Source organism: Sminthopsis crassicaudata, chromosome 3 (genome assembly GCF_048593235.1).
Source record: "Sminthopsis crassicaudata isolate SCR6 chromosome 3, ASM4859323v1, whole genome shotgun sequence".
NCBI classification, from domain to species: domain Eukaryota; kingdom Metazoa; phylum Chordata; class Mammalia; order Dasyuromorphia; family Dasyuridae; genus Sminthopsis; species Sminthopsis crassicaudata.
In genome coordinates this window covers 254,551,743-254,567,449 of record NC_133619.1, presented here as the reverse complement: position 1 = coordinate 254,567,449, position 15,707 = coordinate 254,551,743, and the positions used below count along the sequence as shown (strand labels likewise).

General features: G+C 33.9%; 1 protein-coding gene across 1 annotated transcript in view; it reads left to right on the top strand.

The window, feature by feature from the left end:
• RIPK4 (receptor interacting serine/threonine kinase 4) overlaps positions 1-15,707 on the top strand; it is a 64,885-nt gene that overhangs the window by 41,930 nt on the left and 7,248 nt on the right. The window contains exons 4-6 of the mRNA XM_074300484.1: positions 500-549; positions 3,749-3,907; positions 11,526-11,629. Coding sequence (XP_074156585.1) covers positions 500-549; positions 3,749-3,907; positions 11,526-11,629 — 313 coding nt within the window. The remainder of the gene's footprint in view (positions 1-499; positions 550-3,748; positions 3,908-11,525; positions 11,630-15,707) is intronic.

The window sequence follows — 15,707 nt, the reverse complement described above, 5'->3', positions numbered from 1 at the left end:
GCTATGCTTTTTAGTGGTACCTCTGTTGATGAATTAGACTTCTGAAACTAATTATAGCTTACAGAATTTGGGGGAGAAAAGATTTTCCCTATTTCAAAATTTTGTGGTTTAAGATTTTGAGATTACAAATTTCAATTTCCTGTATTCTGAGTATTTTCAGAATCTTCTCAAGTTTCAATAAAATAATTTTGACAATTAAAGTGATGGGCCTTATTTTTGTATTTGCTGTCAACTCAATCCAAAAATTTTTGGCCCTTTTTAATGAACATTTGATGAACTTTTGATTTAAATGGCTTGTATCATATTTTTAAAAGTTAATTGTGAATTAACTGCATTTTAACTTTAATTAAAATTATTATAGATAAAGCTCCCTTTTTTCAGATTCTAGATTTATTCTTTCAGAGCATGTTTTACCTATATGACATAGTTACTGGGCATAGTTCATAAGAATTAAACTAATGAGGCAGGCAGCTCACAAACATAATTTTCTTTTTTTCAGTTTTGCCATTGTTATCTGGGGAGTCCTTACACAGAAAAAACCCTTTGCAGGCAAGTGAAGTTTTCTCTTTTTATATTTGAGTTTGGTATATTATGTGCTTGGAAATTTTAAAGTTATTTTCTAAATTAGTATGCTTTCTTCATAATGCTTTTGTTTAAATAAAGAAAACAATTCTTCTTCCTAGAAGGAATTATTATTCATCCTTTTAATATATATTTTTCCAACTCTTCTTGTTTAGACTACAATTAATGTAGTCATATAGTTTGAGATGGCAAATTGCCAATTCTATGTCTTGTGTAGATGATAGCTGAAGTTCCAGATATATGAATGTAAATGTCAAGAATAAAAGGCCCTTGTGTGGGATTGCTATGAAGATACCATAGCAGAACGCTGAGGTGTTATCAGGCAATCCAGAATTAGAAAACTTGATGTTTTTGTGTTCTCTATCAGTGAAAGTTAGAAGGTATCTCAAATGTGGAAACTTAGAAATTTATTAAAAATAAAATAGTAAAAATATTTTTTAAAAGTTGGAATTATATAAAATTCTGTATGAAGCTGAATGAAGTATTACTAAAAGAATACTGCCACTGATTTTTAACTGAGCAAATAATCCACAATTTGTAATGTAGATCATTGGATCATGTAAATCCACATCATCCACAATGATGCATTTTAATGTACTTTTTTGAAAGAAGGGTTCAGCTTAGGCTTTAAAGTAATATACTACCATATCAAAGTCTGCTTCTTTTTATTAATTATAATTCCAGTCACAAAGACATCAAGACTGAAATCACATTAAGGATACCCTTTCACTAATATGAAATTTGTCTCTTCTAGTACTTACCATTCCCTCCCTATAAACTTACATGTAAATTATAGAATTTTATCTGCCAGTTTCATTTAATAATTAAGGGCTCAGATAGAGAGGGGGAAAGTAACTTCCTAATGTTCACACATAGAAAATAGCAGACAGAAATTCATGTACAGGTGTTCTGATTCCAAATTCAGTGCTTCTTTATACCATAACATTTGAAAGAGATAATTAGCAGCATTCAGAATCCCATAGCATCCAATGGAATAATAATATTTAAAGGGTGTCTCTGGCTTCTTTTCATCCTTAGATCACTACTTAAAACTTACTTCTCTTGCTGATTTGATAAAGAAGAAAGAGATGTTATTCTAGGATTTTCTTCATTTGTGTACCTTGTCACTGATTGGCATTGATCAGTGACTATGTAATAGTGAAATCTATCTAGATCAGGATTTCTTAAGATGAAATATATGGGTAGATTTCAAGGGGTCCTAGACCTTGGATGGATCAAAAATTAGTACTTTATGTTCATTAGACTGAAACTTAACATTTCTTTCAATTATAAATGTAGACAACAAATGTTCTGAGAAGGGGAGTCATGGGCTTCACCAGACTACCAAAGGGGTCTATGACACAAAAAACAATTCCTGAACAAGATCAATGTTGATTAACTGCTCAGGTTACTAGAATCATAGAAAGGAAGGAAAGGAAATATCTTCCTAAATTTTTATATGCGCCATTGTCCTATTAATTGAAAAAATATAAAATTCTTAAATGTAATTCTTTTTAAAAATCTTTCCATTATAAACTCTAACCTGGCATTTAAGGTTCTCCAGTCTGTATCCAACTGCTTCTCTAGACTTATTCTGCATTATTTCCTTCAAAAAAAAAAGTTTTATAGATTTTTTTTCCATTATCATTGTTACTTCTCACTTCCTACTCCCTTCCATCATAAAGCTCTCCCTTATAAGAATAGTCAAGCAAAATATAGACATGTCAGAAAACGTATGCCTTATTCCAAACTTTCATTTCATTGTCTCTTCTGAAGTCAAAATTGATCATTTCATGGATCATAATTCTGTCCTGAGCATGTTAAATTTGAGACAGCCAGTTTGTTCTGAGTAGAGATGATACTTGAGCCCACCAGAGCTAATGAGAGAAAAGGAGTCTGGAACAATCCTTGAGAGACTTGCAAGTGAAGGGAATGACATGTATGAAGATTTACTATGCAAGACAGGGAACCCAGAGAACACCAAAAAAACCCAAAGAAGAAAAAGTATCCAAAAGAAGAAGGTGGTCAATGCTGTAAAGTGCTGTCAAAAAAGATGGAAATTGAGTCAGCAACTAAGAAATTGTTGGAGAGACCACTTCATTTGAATTATGAACATAAAAACCAGATTATGGAAAGTTTAGTAAAGTGTAGGAGAAGTGGAGATATTGAATATAAATGTCTGTTAAAAAGTAGTTTAATAAGGAAAGTCAAGATATAAAATAATAACAGTTATAGTAAGATCTAGTAAGAGAATTTTTTTTAAAGGATGGTGAAGACCTGATCATGTTTGTAGATATTAGGGAATGAACCAGTTGATGAGGAAAGATTACAAAGTAGGGCTAATGAGTGTGTGGCAAGCTGAAGAGCCACCTCATTATCAAAGATTATAATGAAAGAAGAGAATTTGTTGAGTTGAATTGCATATAATTTCACCTCCATTAAAATCATTTTTCTCTACTTCATTGTGGTGTGGACATAAACTTGGGTTTTTTTTTAAAGCTATGTTCTGACAGGTGCTATCAAGAAGGTAAAGGCTTCAAGTATTGTTCTAGTAACCAGTTGTGATTATCACTGAAGAACAAATGTAGGTAAATTCACAATGAGTCATCATCAAAAGTTTGACCACTGGTTTTTTGTCACAACTTACAAAGTCTATTTTTGGATGATTAAATAAATAATTCATTAAAGGTTTTGTAACAGGCATTTTGCTAAGTGCTGGGGATAAAAAAGGGAGGGGGGGGCAAAATAAAACAAAAGTCCCTGCTTTCAAGGAGTCCACAATTTAATGGAGGAGACAAATAACCAAGTGGCAAACAAGACATATACAGGATAAGCTAGAGATAATATGAGAGGGAAGGCAGTAAGATTAAGAACTGAAAAAGGCTTCTTAAAAAAAGGGTAAGTGAGGATCTGCATAGTGGAAGAATAAGAGAACCTTGTGAAAACCATGACATCAAAAAAAAGGGGGGGAGGGGAGAGCTTAAAACAAAGATATATGCAACACTATGGAAAATTTTATTTCCATGACAGTTCTGTTAACAACTCAGTAATCTAAACTTAGTAGCTCTCTGTGCTTTTTCCCATCGTTATCTTTTTACCCTAGAGATAAAATATTCTCCTTTCATTTAATTAGATTTGTTCCAACTTGTTTGCCTTTACTTTTCAGATGAGAAAAACATTCTGCATATTATGGTAAAAGTAGTAAAAGGCCATCGCCTGGAGCTACCCCCGATTTCCAAATCTAGACCTCGTGCCTGTAATAACTTGATTAGACTTATGCAGAAATGCTGGCAGGATGATCCCCAAAGTCGGCCAAGTTTCCAAGGTAATGTGCTACATGGTAATATAGCTTTTGTTCATATCAATATAAGATGTCCTAGCATTCACTTCTCGTCAAAACATTGTTTAATTGCTCCAATTGAACTTAAGGTGATAAAATTCAGAGTACAGATTAGGTTCATAAGGTCCTGATCTGTTCCCTTATTTTACAGATGAGAAACCACAGTGTGTTTGAATTGGTCATGTAAACTACAGAATGCAAATAGTCAATTAGTACTTACTAAGCATTTATTTATGTGCCATGTACTTTGCTAACTGCTAAGAATACAAGTTGAAAGACAGTCCTTGTCCTCAAGAAACTTTATATATATATATATATATATATATATGGCTTTGGTAAATGAAAAATTAATTTATGATAATGCTTATGTGCTAAGATCTATGCTAAGCACTAAGGGTACAATACAAAAGTGTAATCACTGCTCTATGGACTAGACTAGAACTTAATTTCTTTTTAAAAATTTTGTTTTATTGTTTTTACCCCAATTACATGAAAGTTGTACATGTGTAGTCATGCAAAACATATTTCTATATTATCTTGTGAAAGAAAACACAAAACAAGAAAAAAAGAGTTTTAAAAATATGCTTCAACCTGGATTCAGACCAGACAGCTCTTTCTCTGGAAATGGATAGTATTTTTCATCATAAATCCTTTAGAATTGTCTCAGATCTCTTATTGCTGAGAATAGTTAAGCTATTCATAGTTAATGATCCTGTTCATCCTCAAAAGTGTTTTATTTCTAACACATCTCCCAATCTGTCCTCTCTTCTATCAATCCCCACCTCCACTTCTCTTATCTTCTTCTCCTTCTACTTTCCTGTTGAGTAAAATAGATTACCCAGCTGAGTGTATATGTTTTTTTTCTTCTTTGAACCAGTTCTGATGAGAGTTAAGGTTCAAGTTCTCCTGCTCACCTCTCCCATGTTCCCTCCTCAAAAGTGTTTTATTTCTAACACATCTCCCAATCTGTCCTCTCTTCTATCAATCCCCACCTCCACTTCTCTTATCTTCTTCTCCTTCTACTTTCCTGTTGAGTAAAATAGATTACCCAGCTGAGTGTATATGTTTTTTTCTTCTTTGAATCAGTTCTGATGAGAGTTAAGGTTCAAGTTCTCCTGCTCACCTCTCCCATGTTCCCCTCCACTGTAAAAGCTCTTTCATGCTTCTTTTATGTGAGATAATTTATTCTACCTCTCCCTGTTCCCTTCTGCCATTGCCCCCTGTGCCTTTAGTTCACTTTCTCACCTCTTAATTTTATTTTTTAGAGATCATCAGATCTTAATCAAGTCACACCCATACCCTCTGTGTAGTACTCATCTAAGTGCTCTAACAATAAAAAAAGTTCTTAGAAGTTACAAGTGTCATCTTCCCATATATGTACATATATAATATTAAATCTTATTGAATTCCTTATAATTCCTCTTTCCTGTTTACCATTTCATGCTTCCTTTGGGTCTTATTTTTGAAAATAATTTTTTTTTGTTTGGCTCTGTTCTTTTCATTGTCCTCTATTTCATTGAATTTCCATTCTTCCTCCCCCCCCCAAAAAAAAAGATTATACTCAATTTTGTTGGATAGGTGATTCCTCCTTCATATACCTTCTAGAACAGCGCATGTTAAGCCCTCCAATCCTTTAATATACAAACTGCTAAATTTTGTTATCCTGATTATGGACTCCATGATATTTGACTTGTTTCTTTCTTGCTGCTTACAATATTTTCTTCTTGACCTGAGATCTCTGGAATTTGGTTATAATATTCCTGAGAATTTTCATATTGGGATCTCTATAAGGAGATTTTTTTTTCTAAATTTCTATTTTACCTTCTAGTATTCTAAACTAGACAGTATTCAAGACAGTTTTCCTTGGTCATTTTTTAAGACATGATGTCTAGACTCTTTTTTTTTTTTTTTTTTTTTTGATTATAGGATTTCAGGTAGTTCAAAAATTCTTAAATTATCTTTCTTGGATCAGTTGTTTTTCCAATGAGATAGTTCAGATTTTCTTCTATTTAATATTCTTTTGGTTTTGTTACTTTTTGATAGTTCATGAGTCACTCATTAGCTTCCACATGTCCAATTCTACTTTTAAAGAATTATTTTTGTCATTGAGCTTTTGAACCTTCTTTTTCATTTGGCCAATTCCACATTTTAAGGAGTTCTTTTCTTCAATGATTTTTTTGGTATCTTTTTCCCCTTTTGGACTATTCTATTTTTTTAAGGTATGTTTAGGGAAAACAAGTATCCCAGGATGAGGGCTACTGAGCTCTTTTGGGGGTTCTTTTCAATGTTGACTCAACTCTCACCTGTGGCTTCAAGAAACTGCTCAGCACCATATTCCAATAAGCCATTTCAGCAGTTGTACATAATCAAATTAAGGGTAACTGAGGGGTCTCAAATCCTTTGACAAGTTAGAAGGGTATATTTTCCTAGCACATAAAGATTTCCCCTAGTGGAATGAGCAGATGAGAATAATTTGTTCTAAAGGTTATGGAGGTGGCTGAAGCAGGTATTGGAGAGCTGTTAGAGCTTTATATCAATGAGATAAAGGTCATCCATGGCATCCTGGACTATTAATAGTCATGTAGATTTTTATCCTGCCACTAGATGAAGATGGCTCTGGAAGAGAGAATAGAATCAACAATTTCATGAAACTCTTCCTCATTTAAATCCAATTTATATCTGAGTTAGAAGACATAACCCATACCATTTTTCCATTTTTACCTAGATCAAAGTCCTGTAACTATATGAGCAAAACTACAAAACATTTTCACAAAAATAGTCAGAGCTAAACAATTGGAAAAATATCAAATGCTCTTAGATAAATTGAGCAAATATAATAAAGATGATAATACTACCTAAACTAATCAATTTATTTAGTTCTATACCAATCATGCCCAAGAAACTATTTTAGTGACCTAGAAAAAATAACAAAATTCATCTGGAAGAACAAAAAGTCAAGAATTTCAAGGAAACTCTGGGGAAAAAAAATCAAATGGAGGCCTAGCTGTACCAGATCTAAAACTATATTATAAAGCAGCAATCATCAAAACTATTTGGTACTGACTAAGAAATAGATTAGTTGATCAGTGGAATAGGTTAGGTTCACAGGACAAACTAGTCAATAACTATAGCAATGTAGTGTTTGAAAAACCCAAAGACCCCAGCTTTTAGGATAAGAATTCACTATTTGACAAAAACTACTGGGAAAATTGGAAACTAGTATGGCAGAAACTAGGCCTTGACCCACACTTAACACATATACCAAGATAATCAAAATGCATTCATGATCTAGGCATAAAGAATGAGATTATAAATAAATTAGAAGAACATGGTATAGTTGACCTCTCAGACCTGTGGAGGAGGAAAGAATTTGTGACCAAAGAAGAACTAGAGATCATTATTGCTCACAAAATAGATAATTTTGATTACATTAAATTAAAAAGTTAAATAAAACTAATGCATACAAGATTAAAAGGAAAGCAATAAATTTTACATTCAAAGGTTCTGATAAAGGCCTCATTTCCAAAATATATAGAGAATTGACTCAAATTTATAAGAAATCAAGCCATTTTCCAATTGATAAATGGTCAAAGAATATGAACAGACAATTTTCAGATGAAGAAATTGAAACTATTTCTAGCTATATGAAAAGGTGCTCCAAATCACTGTTGATCAGAGAAATGCAAATTAAGACAACTCTGAGATGTCACTACACAACTGTCAGGTTGGCTAAGATGATAGGAAAAGATAATGATGAATGTTGGAGGGGATGTGGAAAAACTGGAACACTGATGAATGGTGGAATTGTGAACGGATCCAACTATTCTGGAGAGCAATTTGAAACTATGCTCAAAAAGTTATCAAACTGCATATCCTTTGACCAAGCAATGTTACTATTGGGCTTATATCCCAAAGGGATCTTAAAGGAGGGAAAGGGACCCATATGTGCAAAAATGTTTGTGGTAGTCCTTTTTGTAGTGGCAAGAAACTGGAAACTGAATGGATGCCCATCAATTGGAGAATGGCTGAATAAATTATGGTATATGAATGTTATGGAATATTATTATTCTATAAGAAATGACCAACAGGATGATTTCAGAGAGGCCTGGAGAGACTTACATGAACTGATGCTAAATAAAACAAGCAGAACCAGATCATTGTACATGGCAACAAGACTATATGTGGATCAATTCTGATGGACATGGCTGTCTTCAACAATGAATTAATTCAGACTAGTTCCAATTGTTCAGTAAAGAAGAGAGCCATTTACACCCAGGGAAAGGATTGTGGGAACTGTGTGTGAACCACAATGTAGCATTTTCACTCTTTCTGTTGTTGTTTGCTTGCATTTTTGTTTTCCTTCTCAGTTTTTTTTTTTTTTTAATCTTTTTAGATTCGATTTTTCTTATGCAGCAAGATAACTGTATGGATATGTGTACATATATTGGATTTAACATATATTTTAATATGTATTAGAATACCTGCCAGCTAAAGGAGATAGGGTGAAGGGAAGCAGGAGAAAATTTGGGACAGAAGGTTTTGCAAGGGTTAGTGTTGAAAATTACCCATGTAGGGGGCAGCTAGGTGGCGCAGTGGATAGAGCACCAGCCTTGAATTCAGGAGGACTCAAGTTCAAATCTGGTCTCAGACACTTAACACTTCCTGGCTGTGTGACCCTGGGCAAGTCACTGAACCCCAGCCTCAGAAAAAAGAAAAAAAAAAGATGCAAATATTTTATAAATAAAAAGCTATGGTAATTTTTTTTTTTTAAAGATCAAAGTCCTGTGACAATAGGCCAGTGAAAAATAGTAGATGTGGATACACTCTGAGTTGCAGCCACAACCCTGAACACGCATGACCAAAGGAAGGAAACAGCAATGGGATTTAGCAGCCCCCTAGATGTCTGAGCAGCTTTTTTGAAAAACCACACTACTCACCTCCTGACATAAAGAAAGGGCTAGAAAAAGTTCCCTAAAAATTGTTTGCTTCACACAACCCTGACTTGTTTACTGCAACAGTTAGGGATTCCCACTCTGTATGTTAAAATGCAAAATAATAATTTACAAAAACTTGTACAAAGGTGATTTCTCTCATCATGGAATGTGCCCACCCTTATGGATAACATGATATCCTGTAGACCTGAAAGATGAATAGCTCTTGTTATGTAAGTATTCAGTAAATATCGTATCCAAATAGCAATCCTGAATGAAATAAAGCAAATGAAGGTCAGCTTACAGAAGTGAAGATGGATACATGTTTTTTTCTGGAGAGGCTGCAGTGGTGGGGAGTACCATGAAGGTGGCATGAATTTCACAATCAAAACTAATCTAAGTTAACAAGCTTGTATGCCTCCCAAACCGAGGCATACAATGGCAAACTCATGACAATGTCATTTCCTCTTGGAAGCAAGCTTCATGCCATCATCAGTACCTTTTGCTTCTACCACAACATACTCTGATGAGGTCAAAGAAAATTTTTATGAAAATCTTACCATCAGTGTGCAGAAGAGGACAAGTTTATAATTCTGGATTGCATTATTATAAGAATAGGCTCAGACTTACAGGTACCATGCATGGCAGGGAGTTATTGGGAGGAAGAGAGTCAGAAACAGCAGCAACAGTGATCACCTTCTATCTAAGATGTATGCATTTCATTACCTTCTCATCATCAACACTGACTTCCATTTACCTAAATGCAATAAAATTGCAAGGAAGCATCCTGATAGTAAACACTGGCATTTTAATAAACTATATCATTATAAGAAGACAAGACATTCAGGATCTGAGAGTGACAAAGGCAATGTCAGCTATTTTGTACAGAGTGCTGGACCAGTTATAGATTTATCCTCTCCAAGCTAAACATTCTCATTCAACAAAAGCTGACTCCAGGAAAGGAGAACTACGAAAAGAATTAAATGTCAACAGATTAGAGCAATTCTCTGAGCAGGAATAGTTTGTTTCTAATTTAGGCTGAATAAATACACATTTGGCAACAGTGTAGCAGAAAAGAAGTGGAAATTCAAAAGCGCTAAACAAAAAACAAGAACTACATAGGGTTACCAACAGGATAGTACTTCTTCTCTAAGAAAGCAGGGTTTAACTCCATCAAAAGAAAAATTCAAATATAATCTAGAGAGACAGTATTCTTGGCTCAGTAAGAAGGCAGGTGAAATTGTTTTATGCTGATAGTAACAATCCAAAGTGCTTTTATGATGTTCTGAAGGTTTATGGGCCAGAACCTGTGGTGCGTCTCAGCTATTTTGTGCTGGAAAAGACACTGATTAGTAATGAGGATACGATCCAAAACTTATATAGTGTTCTCAACAGACTGTTCTCAATTAATGCTGAAGTCACTGACCTTATGATTTAGGTGAAAGTCAATCTCTTTCTCTCTCTCTAGCTGAACTTACCCCCAAAAAACAAAACAAAACAAAAAAAAAATAGCCAAGAGGTTTGAATGTTCTTTTTGTGTGGCAAAGCTGATTCTAAATCAACTGAGATTTATAAGGCAAGGAAATTTACAACTCATACAAAAGTTGACTGAAGTTTTCTGAGCATTTGGCAAAATAGTGTTATCCCTCAGGAATTCAAGGATGCTACCATTGTTCATCTCTGTAATATAAAGGACATAGATTGTCCTGTGACAATCACAATGATGTGAGGAGAGGTATCTCTCAGTCATTCTAGTAAGATTCTTGCCAAAATTCTCCTAAAGTGGTTGATCCTTCACCTGGAAGAAGGTCATGTACCTGAGAATCAATGTGGCTTCAGAAAGGGCCAAAGAACATTTGGTATGTTATTTGATGCCCAGTAACTTCAGAAGAAATCCCAGTAGTATAACAGGTCTGTATTCAACATTCATTGATCTGACTAAGGCCTTTGATACTGTCTATCGTGAGGGTTCTTTACGATTATGGCAAAATTTACATGCCCAAAATTCATCAGTATTGTATGTATATCATTTTCATGCTTGCCTGTAGCAGAATCTTCCAAGTTCATCTTGCTCTGATCAGCCACAGTAGCACACAATGTAGCTTGATCCCAATGTAATAAAGTCATTTTGGTCCCCTTCAAGAAGAAAGGACAAGAAACAACTAATCAATTTCTTCAGTATCTTTACAACAAATCTATGAGATTGGGCTGTTATTATTTCTATTTTGTAGTTTAGGAAATTATGGTTAAATTACTTGCCTACAGTCACTCAGCTAATTAAGTGTTTGAGGCCAGATTTCAACTCAGGTCTTCTGACTCCAGTCCCAGCATCCCAACACTCTATGCATTATACTTAGGTGTCTCTACAACTATATGATTAAAAACTCAGATTCATATGATCAACAGAGGATATATTCACAAATCCCTTATATGATTATATGTATATTCTTCATTGCTAAATATAGCTTAAATGAGGTTTGGTTTTTTTTTTAGCATATCTATGCTGTGTGAAGAACTTTTAATAGTTGACATTCACCATTATATCATTCATTACCTGGCTAAGTAGAAAACTTCATGTTATTGTTATTTTAAATATTTAATATTATTCTTAAGTACAGAAAATTCAGATTGAATATTAACTTGAAGGAATAATGTGTTCTCTTCTTTCAAAGAAATTACTGCTGAAACTGAAGACTTGTGTGAAAAACCTGATGATGAAATAAAAGAAACAGTCCAAGATTTGGATATGAAAAATCCCCAGGAGCTAAAAACTGAGGTTAGTACTTTTTCTTGAGAATGAATTCTTTAGAATTGGCTTTACAATCCTGAATTCTCCCTACCCTTCTAGCAGTTTCACTTTTGTTTAAAGCTTCTCAGGAATAAAGTTTGTTGGTTGTTTGGATTTGTTTGAGGTTTTTCTTTGTTTTTGTTTTTTGTTTTTGCAAAGTGTTGATAAATGTCTACGTTCTTGTTTCACATGGTTAGTGCAGAAATATGTTTTACATGACTTCATATATATAATGGGGTGATATATTTCCTGCCTTCTCAGTGGGTGGGATAGGCGCTGGAGAAAGAGAATTTAAAACTGAAAATTGTAACATTTTCTTTTAAAGTTCTTGTTATCCTGAAAAAGCATGCTACTATGGAAAGATCACCTTAGCTTTAAAGTCAGAGGTTCTGTATTTTAATTTTTGTCTCTGACTTATATGAAGTTGAACAAATCAGTTAACCTCTAGGTTTGAATATTTGGAAGTGTTCAAGCCATCTCTCCAGGATCATGTCTTTACTTTCTTCCTCTGTAAAATTAGGCAAATGGACTACATGGCCTCTTAAGTATCATTATAATTATAAATTTATAATTGTATTCATATTTACTGATGTTCTCCATTTTAAGAAATGAAATAATAAAGTCCTTCATCCAGGTCCCTGAGCCAAGGGTGGCAACTCTATATGAATTTTTTACTTCTCTGAGTTTGCCATTGTTCCTCTCCCTTGCCCTGAGAGTAGATATTAATGATGTGAGTGCTTGGCCAATGTCAAATTGCAGAATTTTGACACTTTAAAGCACATAGACCCAACCTTATCTAATGAACTTTGATAATTTGGTCAAAGTCCACATGATTTGGTTTTTATATCTATATTATTATTAATATGTATTTTGTCATTATTCCAGATATGATAGAGGATATATTATTTATTCATAAATCATTGAATAAACATTTATATTCGATGATTATTATGTGCATTGTTCTACACACACAGTTAAATAACTTTAAGGTCAAAAAAGTGGAATGTACTCCCTAAATAAGATTGATAAGAAGATTATCTGATATTAGGCAAATCATTCCAAGTCCCTTGAATATAGGGGAAGGGATAATAAGATAATAGAAAATAATAATAGCAAGAGGTATCTCTTTTGCTTCTCAAGATGTCCTCAAGGAGATTTTATGAATGTAGAAATTGAATGTTAGAACTAGATTTGAATCTAGGTATTCTTACTATATGCATGGCTTTTTCCAGTATAACATGGTTAGTGACAACAGTACACACAGGAAAATAACCTAGTAACACTTAGGAGGTGAAGGCAGTCTTGTCAGATTATCCCTATATCTTTGCACTGAAAGGATTGTAGTCCACTTACATACTTAGCTATTTTTTTTTCATCTATTTAAAGGCCTTTTTACCCTAGATTGGTGCCTTTGTTAAGGGCTTTAGCATCTTTTGAGGAAGATAGGCCTTTCTGAATTTAGCTTGACTACAAAAGAAACACAGTTTATCCTTCCATTAGGATTTGTAAGGCATTTCTAGCTTTGATGGTACTTCAGGGGTTTGTGTTCTAATAGCATAAGTTTCAAGAAAGTAAATTAACCTCCAAGCCACAGTGCTTTGAATATAATATGTACTGTGCAAGATCCCTCAACTAGAGAGACAAAATAATCAGTCAATTCCTTCAATTAGTCTTTCAATTCTATATATATATGTAAAATGAAAATAATACAAATGTATATATTTGTATACAATTATACAAATGTATACAAAATAAGTAACAGATTATTTTGGAAAGAAGATGACAGCTTGATAAAGTGAGGGAAGATTCAGGAAAAGTGTTATGTGAAAGGATTATAAAATGCAAACGTGAGCAGGAGAATGCATTCCAAGCATTGCTGTACAAAGACAAGGTCAAAGATAAAATGTCTGGCAAGGAAATATGTGAGCAAGGGTACCCATTTGGCTGAATGAGGAAGGAGGAATAATATATGATAAGGCCAAAGAGATATTGGTTCAGACCAGGTATGAAGGGCCTTAAATACTAGAGAAGTTTATATTTTAGCTTAGAGGCAACAGGGAACCTCTACAATTTAATGAATAGAGGAGTAAGATGGTCAAACCTATGTTTAAGGATATCATTTTGGCAACTATGGAAAAGATGGCCTAGAATGGAAAGAAATTTGAGAAAGGGAGACCTACAGGAAGTTATTGCAAAAGAATGAAAGTTTATGAGGAACTGAACTAGTGGGTAGTCATGAGAAGAAATTGTATGTAAAAGATAGATAGAAGCATCAAGTTTTAACAACTAATTATGTTAGGTGTAATTAAAGAAATTGATGTGCTTGTAAACCTGGGTAAATGGAAGTGTGGTAATACCCTAGATACCTAGGTTTAAATTGGAAAGGATTTTAGAGACCCTCAAATTCAACTTTTTCATTTTACAGATAGAAGTCATACAACTAATAAGTATATATGCCTCATTTGAACTTAGGTGTTCCTAACTTCAAGCCCAGTTTTCTATTCATTGTCAGTTTTAACTTGTTGAGTTTAAGACATCTGTGGAACTTCCAGTCTGAAATGTGGATAGTTGGTGATTAAAGCCTAAAGATTAAGAAAGAGTGTTAATATATAGATTTAGGAGTCATCAGCAAAGATAGTAACTAAACTCATGAAAGCTGATAAAATTACCCATTGAGAAATATGTAGATAGAATAAGATTCAAGACAGGATGTACCTTGGGGTACACCCACAGTTTAGAGGACATAAGATGGATGAAAACAGGAAAGTGGCTAACAAATCAACAATAATTAATCATCAGGCAGTGTATTAGGACTGGTGATATAAAAACAAAAGTAGACATGCCTTCAAGATGGGGGCAGCTAGGTGGTGCAGTGGATAGAGCACCAGCCCTGAAGTCAGGAGGACCTGAGTTCAAATGTGATCTCAGACATTTAGCACTTCCTAGTTGTATGACCCTGGGCAAGTCACTTAACCCCAATTGCCTCCACACCAAAAAAAAAAAAAAAAAAAAAAAAAAAAAATAGAAAGAAAAAAAGAAAAGAAAAAGAAATGTCTTCAAGAAGTTTTTATTTTATTAGGACAAACAAGAATTAAATACAGAATATTTAAAAGGTATTCTTCAGGTATAGGAGACAGTCAGTGGAAAGACAAAGAATCAAGAAATTAAGCACCTTATGTGAGAAATGGGAAAAAGGCCAATTTGGCTGGATGATAGATGCAAGAAGGGAAATAATGTACAAAATTGGAAAGCTAATGTTACATGTTCAAGAAAATTGAGGAATGAGAAAAGGCTATTTGGAACTTGGCTCTTTTCAACAATGAGGTGATTCAAGGAAATTCCAATAGACTTGTGATAGGAAGAGCCAGAAAAAGAACTATGGAGACTGAATGTAGATTAAAGTATAATATTTTCTCCTTTTTTGTTGTTGTTCTCCTTTTTTTCCTTTCTCTTTTTTTTTCCCCTTTTGATCTGATTTTTCTTGTACAGCATGATCAATGTAGAATTACCTTTACAAGAATTGCGCATGTATAACCAACCTACATTGAATTACTTGCTGTCTAGGGGAGGGGAGAGGGAAGAGTGAGAAAAAATTTGGAACATGAGGTTTTGCAAAGGTGAATGTTGAAAACTATCTTTGTATATATTTAAAAAAACAAAAAGCTATTTAAAAAGAAAAGGTTACCAGATTTGGCAAATAGATCATTGGTAACTATAGAGACCATTTCAATTGAGTGATGAGTTAAGAAATCAAATTGAAAAGGATAAGAAGAGAATAAATGCAGGCAAGTGTAGACAGAGTTGTTTTTGTTTTTAGGAATTAGTTTGAGAAAAGAAGGAAAATTGCAGGATAATAACGTAAGGAGAAAGTTGGGCATATTTGCAGTTCCAAAGTCTCTATAATCTGGCCATATGGAAAAACTGGTATGGAATGCCAGGGCTGACAAACAGCCCGAGGCGGAGGTGAGTCAAGTAGTGAAGCCACACAAAAATCTAGTCTGACTTCCTGACTCCTCCTGCAACTTGATCCCAGGCATTATCCTGAACCTACACTTGAGTGGTGATT